Source organism: Clavispora lusitaniae (genome assembly GCF_014636115.1).
Source record: "Clavispora lusitaniae strain FDAARGOS_655 chromosome Unknown tig00000003_pilon, whole genome shotgun sequence".
NCBI lineage: Eukaryota > Fungi > Ascomycota > Pichiomycetes > Serinales > Metschnikowiaceae > Clavispora > Clavispora lusitaniae.
Window position 1 is genome coordinate 1,617,502 of NW_027093975.1, and position 17,088 is coordinate 1,634,589.

The 17,088-nt window shown below is 43.0% G+C and overlaps 7 protein-coding genes across 7 annotated transcripts; 4 read left to right on the top strand and 3 right to left on the bottom strand. All coding sequences in view use genetic code 12, as the record gives it.

Moving 5' to 3' along the window:
• Nucleotides 1-64: 64 nt before the first annotated feature.
• FOB63_000748 (uncharacterized protein) lies at nt 65-748 on the top strand (the record flags this gene model as incomplete). Its single annotated transcript, XM_002619590.2, has 1 exon — nt 65-748. One exon carries the CDS (start codon nt 65-67, stop codon nt 746-748), a length of 684 nt encoding a protein of 227 aa, XP_002619636.2.
• A 170-nt stretch (nt 749-918) lies between these two features.
• MOB1 (Mob1p) lies at nt 919-1,734 on the top strand (the record flags this gene model as incomplete). Its single annotated transcript, XM_002619591.1, has 1 exon — nt 919-1,734. The coding sequence occupies one exon, from the start codon at nt 919-921 to the stop codon at nt 1,732-1,734; it is 816 nt and encodes a 271-aa protein (XP_002619637.1).
• A 72-nt stretch (nt 1,735-1,806) lies between these two features.
• FOB63_000750 (RNA exonuclease) lies at nt 1,807-3,267 on the bottom strand (the record flags this gene model as incomplete). Its single annotated transcript, XM_002619592.2, has 1 exon — nt 1,807-3,267. One exon carries the CDS (start codon nt 3,265-3,267, stop codon nt 1,807-1,809), a length of 1,461 nt encoding a protein of 486 aa, XP_002619638.2.
• Nucleotides 3,268-3,745: 478 nt separating this feature from the next.
• On the top strand, nt 3,746-6,913 carry SMC6 (DNA repair protein; the record flags this gene model as incomplete). The annotated part of the gene is made up of 1 exon (XM_002619593.2): nt 3,746-6,913. The coding sequence occupies one exon, from the start codon at nt 3,746-3,748 to the stop codon at nt 6,911-6,913; it is 3,168 nt and encodes a 1,055-aa protein (XP_002619639.2).
• A 128-nt stretch (nt 6,914-7,041) lies between these two features.
• Nucleotides 7,042-8,427, bottom strand: FOB63_000752 (uncharacterized protein; the record flags this gene model as incomplete). The annotated part of the gene is made up of 1 exon (XM_002619594.2): nt 7,042-8,427. The coding sequence occupies one exon, from the start codon at nt 8,425-8,427 to the stop codon at nt 7,042-7,044; it is 1,386 nt and encodes a 461-aa protein (XP_002619640.2).
• Nucleotides 8,428-9,236: 809 nt separating this feature from the next.
• Nucleotides 9,237-10,298, top strand: FOB63_000753 (membrane insertase; the record flags this gene model as incomplete). Its single annotated transcript, XM_002619595.2, has 1 exon — nt 9,237-10,298. One exon carries the CDS (start codon nt 9,237-9,239, stop codon nt 10,296-10,298), a length of 1,062 nt encoding a protein of 353 aa, XP_002619641.2.
• A 48-nt stretch (nt 10,299-10,346) lies between these two features.
• Nucleotides 10,347-15,698, bottom strand: BEM2 (Bem2p; the record flags this gene model as incomplete). Its single annotated transcript, XM_002619596.2, has 1 exon — nt 10,347-15,698. The coding sequence occupies one exon, from the start codon at nt 15,696-15,698 to the stop codon at nt 10,347-10,349; it is 5,352 nt and encodes a 1,783-aa protein (XP_002619642.2).
• Between the last annotated feature and the right edge of the window lie 1,390 nt (nt 15,699-17,088).

Consider the following 17,088-nt stretch of genomic DNA (forward strand, 5'->3'; position numbering starts at 1 on the left):
CTCGCTCGATTCTTCTTGTACGAAAACACCCCATTGTAACTACATAGAAACCGCTAACCGCCAGATGGCTATGGACATCAAAATCAACGGGAGACTACTCCCACAAGATAACCCTGGCGCCCTCTTTTTCAGAAAGGCATTCTCAGAGTCCCTATTATGGCCGTCACTTATGTTTTCGGTCGTAGACACTCGGAAACCCGGCCTGGCCACCATTGAGCTTGCATTGATGTGCAAGCTTGTCAATGCACTTCTGCCCCAACTTTCTCACGTGCTGGTGGAGCACTTGGAGCGTCTAAACATTATAATCGAGTACTGGACGCCCGCCGCCAATTGCTACATGGATCGCATGAACCGCCATTTTCAGTATTTATTGGCGTCACTTGCGCTCCATTTGGAGTACTCGTATCCCTTTGTGTTTTCCTTTTATGGCAAGCACTTGGTGCGCTTAAACATTGAGAACTTGCTTCGCGTGCACTCGTATCTCAGCGCGCTGGATTGCGCAGAAGAAAAGGGCCCGCCCTTAGCTGAGATGGTTCTTCTTCGACTCCAGCGGTCCATTTTGGACGAGTTCAACTCGTTGAATATCATGAAAGAATGCGATTTTAGCAGCCACCGCTTACGGCAGTGCAAGGATTCTTGGCTGAAACATGATTTCACCTATCGCTCCATCAAATGCATGGTGTTTTCGCCCAGTATGCTTAGTGACTTGCACAATGGGTTAAGTCCCGCGCCCGAAGCACCCATTTAGCCCAATGCGGTTTTTTTGTAAACACACGCTGTTCCACAGGTTTTTGACTGATCCATCTGACTTGCTAACTCTGATCCCTCCTTCCTAGCATCAATCTGGTTTGTTGATTAGTCTGCAAAAATAACCTCCCTTTTGTTGCTTTACTTTGGCACCTTACGAATCGGCCTATAATGTCTTTTTTCCAAAATTTCAACACCCATTCGTTGAGAACAACTAGAGGCTTTAAGTTAAAGCTGAGCTCCCCCATATCCAGCCCGCAGCCGCTATCTAACACAGCTGCTCTTCCGCCTTTGCCTCCAGTGAATATTGGTTCGCTTAACGATGAGGAAAATCTTGCTCATTCTTCAATGAACCTCTCGTCAAATATGGCAACGCAAACGGTAACTTCACACAAGGACATCAGAAACTACGCCGAACAAACATTAGGTTCTGACAACGCCTTAATTAAAGCAGTGAAGCTTCCAAAGGATGAAGATATCAATGAGTGGCTAGCTGTGCACGTGGTTGACTTCTATAACCAGATAAACATGTTATATGGAACAATCACTGAGTTTTGTTCCCCAAAGTCATGCCCAAGAATGATTGCTACGGAAGAATACGAATACTTGTGGCAGGATACGAATCCATCTGCCAACGGGTCTGCGTCTCCTAGAAAGCCTGTCTCCTTACCAGCGTGTGAATACGTGGAGAACTTGATGAACTGGATTCAAGGTTTCTTCGATAATGACAACATCTTTCCGTCCAAAATTGGAGCCCCCTTTCCACAACAATTCCCCAACTTGGTCAAGACAATATTCAAGAGACTTTTGCGGGTGTATGCGCACATTTATTGCCATCACTTCCATGAGATCTCAGAATTGGGTTTGCAAAGTCATCTTAACACCAGCTTGAAGCACTATGTTCTTTTTTCTAAAGAGTTCGACTTAATTAGCAAAAAAGATTATGGTCCATTGGAGGATTTGATTCTAACTATGTTGAAATCGTGATCCATATCTTTATGGGTGAAGGTGTATATTAGAAGTATTTCAGGGCGTAAATGAGAAATAATTATTGGTCAATCACACAAGTTCTACCTTGGCAATCAAACAGAGATGGTCCGAAGGAAACTGTCCGATTCTAGGTTGTCCAGAAGGTTCCGGACCCATCTCTTCAGGTGTAGGCAATCTCACTAGGCTCAAGAGCCTGACCTTATTCGCTTCTTCTAATTCTTGTAAGGAGTCTATCTTGTTGCTGTAGGAAATTTGCTTGTCCCAGTCTGTGACCACGAAAATGTAATCAAGTAACCCTCTCCAGGAATGGGCCCAATTTGAAAAGAATGGCTCACCCCGATCGTTATCACGTCCAGCATTGTCTCTGTGTACCAAACCGTATCCGACAGAATATAAAGAAATGGCTCGCATGTCCAAATTATTGTGTAAGCTTTCCATTTCATTGATTTTATGCGTTATTTCAGGCGAGAACTGGAAAAATTCCGGGACAGGATTATCATCTAGTTCGTTCTGGTCACTAACATCCTCAGTTTGTTTATTTTCCGTTTCTTCTCCTTTTTCCTCGGCATTGCCGTCTTCTTCATCCTCTTCTTTCTTCTCTTTTTTATTCCATTCGTGAACCAAAGCACGACCAATCACATTCTTAGCTCTGGCAGTGTAAGTTACTGGCTTTGCTGTGATGGAAAGATAAGGTGAGTCGAATGGTTGGGAGTTGAAATCACCTGCAAAGAATCTGTAAAACGATTTCTCGGCACCGTAGAGAAGTTGCAATGTTCTCGTAAACTCTTTCATTTGCTTTAACACGATGTACGTTTGTCTGGTTCTTTCATAAGTGCCGAAAGGGTGCCAAAATAGATGTGTGGTACCTATGATAATCCCATTCCGAGATAATTTAGGGTGAGACTTTAAAACTTCCTCAGAAAACTCCAAGTAAATCATTAGTCCCACATTAAGTGTAGCCGTTGAAAGCGGAACAGACCCGCAAGTTTCTTTATCATAATTGATGAACATGGAATGCTTAAATGCAAATTTCTCTTGCTTGTAGAAGATGGCGACGCCGTGGTTTTTGGTTCCAGATCTATAGTATTGAGAGTTGTAACCCAATTTGGACAACTTCTGTTTCCAGAAACTGTTGTATTGGATATAATCTAACTCTTGGAGGCAAAGAATGTCGCAGTCATAGTGCTTGAACTCAGAGAGTAGTACTTGCGACCGTGTACCCCATTTTAGAGCAGCTCCATTTGTCGGAAAAAGGCTTCTTCGAATAAGTGCTTGAGCTAGTACATTGTACGACATAATGCTTATTGGAAGCCCTGAACCTTTCTCTTGGCCTGGAATCGCAAGCATGGGTCTCTTGATAAAACGTAAAGAAGGTGGAACTTTGTCGTCTTGAGTGCCCGAGCCCAGCTCTTCTGCCTCTTTCCTTTTTTCCTCTTTCTTCAACTCCCGGAGGCGCCGCTGCTCGGCAATATACTCCGGCGTGATCAACAGCGGGTCCATTCTTCCTTTTTTAGCGTCCTTTTTAGCCATTGTCACGGAAGAGAGCTAATAGCGTAAAAGAAAAGAGTGCGATTATTTCCATACTTCTATTTCGTTTGGACCAGCGCAGGATACAAGCAAACACTTACTTATCAAAAATTGGCAACCCAATTCTGTAAGGAGCCGAAACAGACAACAGATAATTTTTCGATGTATTTTTCGAAAGTACAATTGCCTCAGAAGGCTGATATCTTAGCCCATCTTGCCTGGATCAAGCCTCCGTATGTGCACTCTGGTACTTCGCGATCCATCGTAAATCACTTCCATGTAAACATCTCCACAATAGAGAGAAAAAGAAATAACACCTCTCAATCACCATGGCTACTCTTGAGCCTCCAAGAGTCTCAGAGGATTCGAGACTGGCTGCTCAAAAGAGAACCTTTATGGTCAGCGTATGTATCTCCAACCAATATCATATTCAAGAAGCTGCTACTAACAGCTATAGCTGGGCCAGTCTGCCGAACAATACATGTCACAGTTACTTGCACAGAAGCGACTAAGGTTAGGCGACGAGGAAGATGACTCAGAAAACAGCGACGAGGATGAAGATGAAGGCGAACGTGTCGTAAGAGCTGGTTATATTCGGAAACTCACGCTTCGAAATTTCATGTGCCACGACTACTTTGAACTTGATCTAGGGCCGCAAATGAATTTTATCATTGGTCGTAACGGCTCGGGAAAGAGTGCTATTTTAACAGGGATATCGGTCGGCCTCGGCGCAAAAGCTGCAGATACAAGCAGAGGCTCTTCCTTTAAAAGCCTTATCAAAGATGGCAAATCTACAGCTCGTATCACCATAGAGATCGATAATGACGGGTATGATTCATATGAAAAGGAAACTTATGGCAAAGTTATTATCATTCAAAGAAAATTGTTGCGAGAAGGCGCAAACACATACTCTATCAGGAGCGAGAATGGCTCTGTTGTATCCAATAAGAAAAAGACCCTCGATGATATATTACAGAAGTTCTTTATTATGGTGAACAACCCGTTATCGTTTCTTTCCCAAGATAAAGCACGGGAATTCATTGCTAGCAGTACTGAACAGTCGAGATTTAATTACTTCAGTGAGGGCACTAATATTCAATCCATTCTCCGAAACTATCAAGAGGCATCGCGCAATATCCTAAGTCTTCAAAATAGATCTGCTGCTGCTAAGGACTATTACGAACAAGCATGTAAAAAGTATGCTGAGTCCGAAAGAGCTTACAAAAAGTATAAACACTCTCATACACTTCGACAACAGTTAGAGAAAATCAACGGAAAAATATTTTGGTACAATGTTGAGGTCTTAGAGAGGAGAATTCGAAAAAAGGAATCTGAGATCAAAGAAATGGAAGATGAACTATCAAATTTAGAAAAGAAAAAGGAGCAATTTGCTACTGAAATCGAGCGTGATCAGGAACAAGCATCGCTTATAGACAAAGAAGCAAGTCTTCTAAGAGAAAAGCTTGACGCACACTTATTGGATCTCTCAAAATCTGAGGTTGAGCATGCAGAGGCAACGAAACAAATCCATGCTTATAGGGCAGATTTACTAAACTACAAACGAGAAATAGAGGAGTTTGGTAAAACGATAGAAAAGTATAAGAATGAAATTGAATTTGAGCAGAAGAAAATCGATGATGCAAACGGTGGCTCAAAGGAAAAGATGGCGGAAAGGTTGGAAATGTTACAGAAGAGACAACAAATGTTGATAGAAAACCGAGATGAACTTCAAGAACAATTGCATACTATAAGCGGAACGAGCCCTGAAATGGAATCACTCACACAACAACTTGAAGAACATCGAATAGCCAAAGCAGCCATTCAAAAAAAGATCCTGGATTTCGAAAGAAATAAGAACAACAAGTATGCAGCTTTTGGTCACAACATTGCTTATCTTATGCGTGATATTGAGAAGGAAACGAGATGGCATTCTAAGCCAATTGGCCCTGTTGGGTGCTTTGTGAGCGTTAAAGAAGGATATGATAAATGGACAGACCTTATCAATGCAACTCTTCAAAAAACTTTAGACTCGTTTGTCGTTTGTGATGAACATGATCGTCGCCTCTTGAACCAGTACATGAGGGGCAAAAAAATCTTCAAAAACATAATTGTCAGAAAGTTTGAAGCTTTCGCTTACAATGGTTATGCACCTGAAGGGAGTGCAACTGTTCTTGATACTTTAGATATTCACAACGATGATGTAAAGTTTACATTGATTGATTCAAGCGGTGTTGAAGAGATGGTAATCTGTGAATCGATGAGAGAGGCTGAACTGATTACACAGAATCGGAATGTGAAACACGCATTTTGCCTCAAGGATCGAAGCTCCGGTGTTCGTGTTTCTAGACGAGATGGCCAATTGAGCAGAGATCCTATATTTTACTCAAACGATCTTCGTAGGTTGGCCGGTAAGGAATTATCACATGATTTTCAAGGGAGTTTAGAGGAATTGAACCATGAGGAGGCTAGAATCCATCAGAAACGGAACAAGTTGAAGGCTGAAGAGCAGGCGAAGAAAAAGAACCTTCAAACCGAATTAGAAAAGAAGAAGAAATTTCTCAAGGAGATAAACAACCAGATCTTTAACTTAGAAAGACTTCTTCTGGAGGAAGGTGACCATGGAAAGATTGATAGTCTCAAAGAGCAAATCATTCATTCTGAAAATCAAATCAAGACTAGAGAAGGGATGTCGATGGAACTTTTACAGAACCTAAACGAATCCAAAAAAGAAATCAAAGAAATGGCAGAGAAATTGCAGGGTATGAACGCAACAAAGCAAAAGCTCACAGATGAAATCACTGAAATGCAGAATAATGTGGAGAAATACAACCAGAATGTCCAGCTTCTTGAAGCAGAAATTGAAGGTCATAGCAAGAAGCAAGAGGAGATACTGATCGAGATACGGGCAAAGCTAAACAAGAAAGAATCAGACGAGAAAAAGTACGATGAGTTGAAACTGGCTGCGGAAGAGCATTGTCTGAGAGAAGAGATAGAGATAGCCGATTCAGATACCACAGAATCTATCACGAATGAATTTAGAGCCATTCAAAATGCTATTGAGGAAGCGGAAAGAAATACGAACAAAACGTTTGAAGAAATACAGAATGAAGTACTACAGAGCAAAGAACTAAAGGACAAGTGTGAAACCAGCCTCAATGATTTGGAACATGCACGTGTCACATTGGAAAATGATCTTAACTCGAGGTTTGATAACTTGAATATCACCATCAAAGAAAAACTCACAAGGGCGAAGCTGGCCTTCGAACAATGCTTGGCTCTTCGTGGGTTTAAAGGTAAATTAGAGTTTGATTTTGGCCAGAAACGTGTTGTGACCGAAGTTCAAACCAAGGACGACAAAGATACTCGGGCAGTACTGTCGTTATCGGGAGGTGAGAAGTCCTTCACTCAAATCGCATTTTTGCTTAGTATCTGGAAAGTGATGAAACCCCGTGTTTGCGGTCTAGATGAATTTGATGTGTTTATGGATTCGGTGAACCGAACAATTGCCATTCGTTTATTGATCCATGAGCTACAAAGTTCGAACGCACAGTCTATCTTCATCACACCACAGGATATTGCTGTTGTCGGCGACTTGAAGGACCTGGATGATGTGCGCATTCACCGCATCAAGGCACCAAGAGATGACTAGAACAAGAGTATGTCTAGGTAGATTGATAAAGTAAGATGAATTGTCCAGCGCTGTGAAGGATCATATGTGGATTCAACAAACCCAGACTCTAAAACAAACCCGCATCTGGCGAGAATCATTCCAGACATTTATAGAACAACACAGAAGTTTTTCGCTTCGATGTCCAAGTTTTGTAGACGCTTGTACGAATGGTCATCCAAAAGTACTTTGGGAAACGTATCTTTCGACCAAGTAGCTATTGTTCGTTCGACGTCATGTTTACCTGTCAGCGAGGAAGCAAGAAGGGCAGACAAATATGACAGTCTAACAGAATATGGAAATGGCCTGTCTCCAGCGACTTGTTGTACCAACGCATGACTCCGAGCTAAAATTTCTAAGGCATCTTTCAGAGGCAGCATCTCAAGGCGTTGTTTCAACGCACGGAACAAATAATTAAAGTCATCCATACCCGCATACACCACGTATGCGTCAAGCTTAGGAAACAAGTCTGGTGTCTTTGACATGACAGCCCATGCATGTTCTACGCAATCTAGGTCACAGAGAATTGCCACCACGAAGCGATGCAATGAGTGATGATGACATGAGATGAAAGATAAAAGCCGATCTACAACGGAGTGCTTTTCTTGGATCAACTTGCGGATATGCGATCGGAGAAGGGCATGGAAGTAGGGCAAGTCCGCTACGCGGAGTGAACCATCTAGAATAGACCAGTAGTTTCCGCCGGGTATAGTGTACTTGTTGTAGACGATATTTGGGTCGAAGAGGAAACCGTCTTGATACTTCTGATTCTTTTGCGAACGAAGGTTTTTCTGGATGTTTTCCTGCCGCTGTTTGTAATTGCGGTGACTGGCGTATTTGAGCAGATGAATGGCGTCCTTTGGGTCCTTGTAACTGCTGTGGCCCCGGTATTTGAAAGCTAGTTCAACGTACTTTTCCAAAGCTCCTTCCATGTCGCCTTTTTTCGCCAAAGATTCGACAGAGGCCACATTGAGAGTTTCATAGACATCGCGGTGGCCCAAATTCGAGTAGAAACGCCGGAAATAGTGCCGAAGTCCCTCTACTGCTTCAGCATTGCCAGCGTGGACAAATACTAGTGCCAATTGTTCAAGAGCTGTAGGAAGCAAAAGAAATGGCACTTCAGGGTTTTCAAAGCCATTTTTTTCGTTGACAGCCGTGTGTGGCATCACAATTTCATGGAACACTAGGGACGCTGCAGCATGATGTGCTTGAGTTGCGGCACTTGAGGCTAGAAGGGACCAGAACTGATTGGAAAGACGATAATGCTTAGCGTTCGCATTATACAATATATGAACAAGTGAAGTTGCAGCATTAAGGTTGTTTTGTGTGAGGAGCCTGAACAAGTACTGCTCCACTAGAGGTGGCTGGAGCATTTTTGTAGCATTTTGAGCAATGTGTTCGAAAACCTGTCTTTCTGGAGCCAGAGATAATAACGTAGCAAGTGATGAGGTGCTTCGAGAACGCGAAACAGCGTGGGAGAGGGAGCTTCGAAGCATTAATGTACTGACTTTTAGGTGAATTCAGCACAGTATGGATGTGAGAGATGCGGTAGATGTTGGAATGCTATGGTGAAGTTTAGGCGGGTAGTTGCTTTTGAATATTATCGATACATAGGCAGGGAAGTGGAATGATGGATTATGAAAGAAGGTGAACTGATTTGAGGAGGCTAGTGATGAATCAATTCCATGAGATATATAAGATATGGATATAGCGCGAACAGAAAAAGGTTGGGCCATTTGTGTTGAAACTGTCAAAATGCCCAATAGATGAAGACAATCATCCACCAGTACAAAAGCAACGGGAGGTAAGATGCCATTCAATCTAAGGTAATCGACTAGAATGGGAAGATGCGTGTGGCGACTTTCTAGACCTGAATACCTCAAACTAGTAAACGCTTGTGCAATCTAGCCATATCGAAGTTCATGATACGTTATAACAACATACCTGCAAGAGACAGAAAGAAAATTCGAGGATATCAAGCAGGATAAACCGCAAGTATAATTCTCACAGACACTGAATTAATCTGTTGATTTCTGTCTTCCGTTTAAATGTCTTCTTGCTCATCTTCTCTTTTTAGCTGCTACTCTTTCTTGCCATAAAGCGGGTTTCTTTTAACTACTCCCATCCTTACAAAATTTCAACTCTTTCGACTTTTCGAACCCTTTCCATTTTTTGAACTCTTCTATCTCATTCAACTCCTGTAACGCCTCTTCTACTCGTTCGCACCCAGACTGTATATCCACATCGCGCTGAAAAACAACTTCTCCAACTTACCCATTCTGCCACTCCAACTTACATTTCTGCCATGTTGAAACTTGGAGCCCGGTCGCTGCGCCTCCGCCCGCTTCGTGCATTTTCACCCTTTGTGCGCTTTAACTCGACTTCCGAAGCTCAAAACTCTGTGGTGTCGGAGATCAAGACGTCTTTGCCTAGCTTTGAGAATACCTCGTTGCCGGAGACTCTCATGACGTCGGACCAAATCGGCTATTTGCAGTCGATTGGGCTTGCTGACGGATATGGGCCCACAGCACTTATCGAGCGCATGCTAGAGTATACCCATGTCTATTCGGGCTTGCCTTGGTGGGGCACCATTATCGCGGGAACGTTTATTGCCAGAGCGTTCATGTTCCCACTTTATGTCAAGTCGTCGGCCAACATGGCCAAAATGGCTCGTGTCAAGCCCAAGTTAGACCAGCTCATGAACGACATCAAGACCGGTGATAATGAGGACAGAATGTTGGCTATGCGTAAGCGTACTAAGCTCTACAAAGAGAACGGCATCAAAACCGCCCATTCTTTGTTGCCCATGGCTCAGTTGCCTCTCGCATACGGTTTCTTCCAGGCCACACGGAAAATGGCTGCGTACCCCGTTGAAGGATTTTCTACCCAGGGTGCCTACTGGTTCCAAGATTTGACCCAGGTCGATCCATACTTGGGATTGCAAATCTTGACTGCTTTGGTGGTGACAGGAATGATGCGTTCGGGTGGTGAGACCGGTGCGCAGGCCATGAATCCCATGATGAAGAAGGTCATGACTTGGTTGCCGTTTGCTTCCATTTTGATCACCCAGAGTATGTCATCTGCTGTGGTGCTCTATTTTGCCGCAAACTCTGTATTTTCCTTTTTCCAGTCGCTTGTTTTAAAGAACAAGTACTTCCGTAAGTTTGCTGGTATTCCACCAATTGTTAAACCAGTGGTGGTTCCTGGTGCAAAAGCCCCACCTGCAACTCTTGGTGAATGGTGGAATGACTTCAACTCCAGAATGAAGCAGCAAAGCCACACGAAAATGGCAAAGACAAACAAGCAGTTGGAGGCGATCGAAAAGAGACGCGATGCCGCTAACGAAGGTTTCATTAAGAGACATTGATGTACATAGAAAGAATCCATCCTATTAGTTTATATATTGTCTGTGATACTACTCAGTGTCTTCAAACACCTCTTGGTAACGCTCAATCAAGCGCTCAAGCGCATAATTGATCATGCCAAAGTTGGTCACGAGTGACTCCAACCCACTGGCCTCTGTCAATGCAGGGCCAATCACTGTGGCCAAGTTAGACGCTGTCATACGGTTCTCCTCACTAGCATTGTAAACTTTGTTCAAGTGTCGCAAAAGCGCCTTGAACGTCTCATAATGATTAAAAGGAAGCTTGTTCACAACCTCCCGGTACACCGCACGGTCAAACTTTTCGTCTCCTGCCTCTTTAGGGGGTCTTTCCTGGCCCAATTTATACAACGATTCAATAACCTCGTCCGTCAACACCGCGTCTGGAAGCTCGCGGAAATACAACTTAACGCAACTTGTAAGTGAATGCACATCAACCGCCTTCAGCTTCAAGTCAATGTATCCAATCGTATCAATCTCATTTTTTAGATTTGCAAGCTCTGTGATGGAGGTACTAATCCGGTAAATTCCAACATCCTTTAACCCTTCGCGTTCAATCAACTCATATATCACGTCAAGAAATTCAGGAGTGTTGCTCTTGCCTCTGCTACAAACCAACGTCAAAGGCACTCCGAAAGTAGTGAAGTCATGATTAGTTCTTGCAGTGATTTGTTTCGAATAGAACCAGTGCCTGTTAGCATAGCAAAGTTTTCTTAACCAATCTTTAGAGTCTGAATCAGTAGGCGCTTGAAAGACAAACGAACCCCCACCTGACTCCGAATCGATCTTAAAGCAGTTAGATAAGGAGTAAACAGGAAATATTTTCTTGTCTTTCAATTGAATAATGACAGTTGGTTTTGACTTGGTTTCAATCACCGTATTAGGGTCGGGAAGCTCTTGGAATAGAACCACTCTTTCAGACCCATTGGAGTTCAAGCCAAAAGTTCTTGACTTGGAAAAGAGCCCACTGATTTTGAATCTTGAAGACGAGTTGGTTTTATAGCTCAACGATTGCCGTTTCAAGGCATTACTAGACAGTTTTCTCGTGACCTGAGCATGACTAGGAGTTGAGGGAATCTCAAGGTGTGCCCTGGCATCCCTGATTGACTTCTTGCGATTATCCACTGCCAAGATAGTATGCTGAGCTTGAAGAATAGACCTAAAAAGGAATCTGCTTATACGATCTTGAGGTATCGTTTGTTTCATTTTTTGCACCAGCGGCACCTTCGATTCGTCTAGTCGTAACAAAAAGTCAAACTCCTTCGTTTCGTTCGTTGCGATGTCATTATCATCAACTTCTTCAATGCTCAACTCCCTAATAACCTTGTAAATCAAGTATCTCTTGTTAAAGTTAATCTTGGATCTGTAATAGGATGGGCACTTGTTAATTGAGATCAAATTCTCGATTATCCAACCGAAACATGGAAGAAGAGATTCGCTGGGCATCAGCAAATCACTATGAGTTAGGTTTTGAGGAAGCAACCACTCGATATTAAATCCCAGATTAGCGTTTGCGACCTCTTTTCGATGAAGAGATTGAGCCGCTCGTACCCACATTTCTGAGAAATAACGACTTTCAGGAGAATATATGGCGTTTGTTAAAGCAGTTTCAATACATGAAGGAATATCTTTTTGGTCGCCCTCGAAAACAAATTGACTGTCGCTCATTTTGAGCTTGGTGATCTTTAACATGACGAGCAAAGTCTTCATTCTCTCAAAGCGTTCTTCCATAGTAATCAGGATATCACACAATTGCAACAAAATGTAACTTTTGAACTTGAAGTAAACTCGGAATAACATTTTAAATACCAAGGGAAGCTTGTTGAGTACAAGATCCTTACTTGACAGATCATGAAGTGTTTCAAAATAAGAAAAGACATTAGATATCAACATGCTCTCGTCGGAAATGGTAGGTTTCTGTAGATTAAAGCTGAGAAGGGAATGGTTCACGAACAGATTCTCCAAAATTTTAAAGGTTTCAAACCAGCTTTCAGGTGTAATGCCCTTGTAAAACACAGCTAGCATCTTATTGAACTTACTCAAGAACTTTTCAATCTTGTGCACATTCTTGAAACTTGGCAAATTTCTGTTAATGGGAACTTCGTTCATAGAACTTAATATTTTCAACTCGTTCGAAAAAAATTCCTCAGACTTCAGAAGCTCGACCGGCCTATAACACTTTTTCACAAAACTCTTCTTCAATCGTTTATAGTAGCTGACTAGACTCTCAAATGGTTTCTCTAGATCTTTTGTTATTTTGTTAGAGTTGTACCATTGCAAAATTTCATTACTGTACAACTTTAAGAACTTTATCATAATCTTTTTGTTCTTAAAATCGTTGAAAAACTGAGGGAAAAAGTTATTGATGAGGACAATCAAAACCTTGAGGATATTAATTTGTATCTTAAGGAGAAGTTCGTAGTTCACATCACCTAACTCTCCTAGATTTGTTTGAGGGTCTGCATCCCAGTTGGGAAAGCTACCAAAAATCATTGGATCATACTTCCCCTCCTTCATAAGGTGCTGCTTTTTCATCACTGAAATTACGGCATTACCAGAATGCACGAATCTGTGAGCAAGCTTTTCGAGAAGCTCCCTTGTCGTCAAAAACGAGCTATAAGTTAGCATGAAGACAAACCTATACTCTGTGAGATCAAGTGTGTAGTCCTCATCAAAATATTTGAGATCGATTAATAGCAAATCAATCAATTTATCCATAGATGCGAAACGGGGAATATATTTCACCACATGCGACAGGTGCGCAGCAGTCGAGTTAACGGAAACCAAGCCAAAGCTACTCCTCTTCCTATCTATAGATAATCTGGGTATTTCACCACTGTCTGATATAGTGAAGTTTTTAAACTTGTCGGAGTTTAAGATATCATCCACATCAATACCCAAACCATCATCATCCATAGTTTCATCTTGATCTGATACAGCAGCCGTGAACGAGCCATCAGAATCAGCGACAAAGTCGTCTATCCGAAGGGTCAAATCATCATCCACAACTATATTATGCTTTTCGTCACCATCTCCGTCTGTAATCGTGGGATATAAATCCTCGTACTTCAGCAAATTGATTTTGAAATAATTGTTGTTAAAAAGGGGAATTTCATCGTCAGGGGAACTGTTCTCCGAAATAGGTTTGGATACAGTAATCGAAGGTTCTGAGCCTTCTGGGATGTCTGAGGCACTTGCCACCGAACCTAACGAATTGACAGATAATGAACTGCTGCTAGCAAACCCCAACTTTTGTACCTTATTTGTAATGGGCTCCTCGACATACTTAAGATACTTTTCGGGTATGCAAGGTTCACATTCCAATGAATATTTCATAAGGAAATCAAGGTTGATAGAATCACAGTTATAGTCAATCAATCGAAGCAATTTCTTATGCATTTCATGATCAACATCATTGTCAGCAGGTGGTACACCTTCACTTTTCGACCTCACAGTTGCCGGAATCGTTTTTTCGTTGTCCTTGTTGACACCTAGATAGAGCACTTGGTTAAGACTCTCATTCGTGAAAAGAAATCCCATCGAGTCGTATCTCCTTAAGACATCCTGATTATACTGAATAACCTCGTCGAAGTTGTATAATCCATTGAAGTAATCATGCCAACGATCAAAGGAAAAGTTGACTTTCTTCCAAATTGCCTCAAGTTCAGAAATGGTCGTTGGCGAGTTGTTGTTTACTAGTAAATCACCAAAATAAGGAATAACACTTTCCTTAGGGTAAATTTTCCCTAGTCCTCGAGGAACCATGATATGATAGGACTCCTTAGAAGCCGCAAATAAATCCGCATCTGTTTGACCCAGTTGAGATCCAAATGGATTCTTCTCGTAGATGTTAGTCAAGTGGTATTTGTCAAGTTCAAAAAGGACAGGAGACCAGTCATTTTTCAAAAGCTTGATGTAATCTAAAGACACTTGATGCCAAACTTCTGTCAACCGAAGGATTGGTTGAGATAAAACGATAGAGGATATTCCCAACCAAGAAGACATGTTACCCATCTTGTCAAGCAAACAACCAAGATCGATCCATTTCTCCAATATACGAGCGCGTTCTTCAGCTGTGATGTTAGGGTTTTCAAGGAAAAGGTGATAAACAAGCAACCGAGATAGGTAGTGAATGTGGCACTCATTGTTGAAAATGAGTGGATTTTTAGTGTAGAACAGCATATTGCCCATAGAAAGATCGGAGACAGAGGAATAAAGCAATAAGGATTTGTCTTTGCTCGAATTCCACTGCGCAAAAAACTGAGCATCAATCTTTGTGATTGTGGTTGCTAGCAGAAAGAGATTTGTGTGGTTGATAAACACGTCTGCGCCCATAGCTTGCACGGGTGACTGAGATGTGGAGCCTGTCATAGCGGAGTCAACGGTATTTAGCAAGTCGAGCAATTCGCGCTGTTTGGCAAGCATTTTGTTCTTGAAGTCCAGAATCAATTCTAGCGATTTTGGAGGTGCTTGACTCATGAACAGTTCGATAATCTTCAACATCTGCGGTGCCACGTCAGCTTTTAAAAGGAAGCCACTAAAGCTGTCGGCTACATGGTGTAGCAAGCGGAGTACTCTGTGTGTAATATCGGAGATATCGACCTTTTCGCCAAAGTCACCAGCAAAAATGTGGGTCAAGAAAGAGTGGAATGTTTTCAATACATCGCCAAACCGCGGAAGCATTGGTAGGACGCATTGAAGTTGCTGAACAGGTGCGCTTGATGTAGTTTCGTCCGCAAATAAGTAAAAGTGGACGAGTGATTCTGTGGAAGAACCTGCAAGGAATGTCTGCGATGCCACATCGTATTGCAAGCCAGGAAACGGGATGGCTGTAGAGAAGTATGTGATTGCCGGTACATACTCAGACGTGGATATGGCTGTAGTTTCGCTAGCGTCAATGGTTGACGAGCCCAGGCTCATATTCCGCAGCTTTCCCACCAGAGCAGAAGCAGCAGTAGAGTGGGCAGACGAGTCTGTGCTACCACTGCGATGAAGCGAATCCATTCGGGCTTCAGGCCGGGTCGTATCTGTACTCTCGTCCGAGTCGCCTGGCTTAAACAGGCGCGTGTTCAAGTGCGACGGAGCACGGTACACATATAAATGAGAGCCCCGGAGGTCGACGCGAAAAAGCCGGAGCGTAGAGTCGGAAATATCGTTCGTGGTGGCGGCGTTCATCACACCGTTCAACCACAGGTGCTTGACTGATGTTGAGTCGTATTCTGAGCGAATTAGCGACCGGACGTGATTTTCAGGAACAATGTCATGATCGAGCGACTGCACCTCTGTGTAGATGGAAGCCGAATCTGGGAAGTCTGAACTGTCAGCACGGCCCGATGGATTGACCATGGAGCGGCGCTTTGAACTTTTGCTCCATATTTTCCTCATGGCTCAGTAAGACGAGCTTGCAATGGGGGGTCGAGACAGGGAAACGGGAATGAAAGTAGGGGAAATGGACAGAGCAGGAGAACGAAAAAAGAGCAGTAAGGTAAGAAACAATTCAGACAGGGAAAAAGCCACAGATGGAAGCAATTGCAAGCGGCAAGGTGTTGGCCGACTAGTTGTTGTGTCTTTTTTCGCCTGGTGGTTTTTTCCGTCAGGGCTTGTGAAATCCTCCACAAAGAAACGCGACTAATGGAGCAGCAAGAGACAATATAAAGGTATGACGGGCGGACTCACTAGAAGCAGGTCTGAAGTTACTCCAGTACAATTGTCTTGGGTGTATTTTTCTACGAGTTACGAGACACTTTAGTTGATGGCTTACAGCGTATTTTTTTGTTCTAGTTACGCCTTCGTTCTTTTTTCTCATGTTGACATGTCTTTTACGGAGCGCATTGCGCCTTGCCAGTGCGACGGGTAGAATCGCCCAAAGAAACCCTCAGAACCATCCACCACACGATATACCGCATACTTGGTCAACGCCAGTCGTGACAACGAGAAAAAAAAAAAAAATAGGGGAGGCTCCCCATAAATCTTGCCTGGAGAAGTCACATCATTCCCGCAATGCTGACAGCCACTTTTTGAAGACTTGTATGTCTGTATGATCTGCTGGTTCCTGTCTTGGCCTGTACTGTCTTGCCTCGACGGGCCATTTATGTGCGCTCTTTACCCTCTTTAGGCGTGGTGCGACCCGTGTAGCATTCTCGCATAAGGCGCGCCAACATGCGTGCACACCTCTACCGTCTCGCGTATATATAGACGGAGTGTGCGTAACCGCAGTTTAAGGTCAAGACCACCTTGCGTCTTGTGCCACGATCGTATTTACGAGCTGTCAAGGAGGGGCTGCTGGCTTGCTCTGCGGTGGATTGTTTGTCCTTTCCTTATGCAGAGCGCTCCTCGTCTGGCAATGCTGGCTCTGCTGCATCGCGGTGAATCAGACCCTTTGTTCTTTGTATGGTTCTTTATTTTTTGTAAACAGTTTTTTTTTTTTTTTTTTTTAATTTTTTTTTTTTTTTTATGATTCTCTTTAAGGGTAGCGCCGGTTTCTGGGTTCTGCCTTTGTATCCCACATGACTGGCTCTGTTCATTTGGAAATTGCATTGGCTCCTCTTGCTACTTAGCCTAAAATGGTGTAGGACTCTAGCAAAAACATCATTCCACATGAATGTACGTCTACGCAAGTTGGTGCGGCCAGACAAATGTAGACGCTAGCTTGTCGCAGATCGAGCCCGCGCAACGTCTTTTAGTGACACATATTGTTGCCAGGGAACACATTGATGTACCGAGAAGAAAACCTCATGTCTTATTGTTTACTAGATGTTGCGATTCCGCCCCTTGG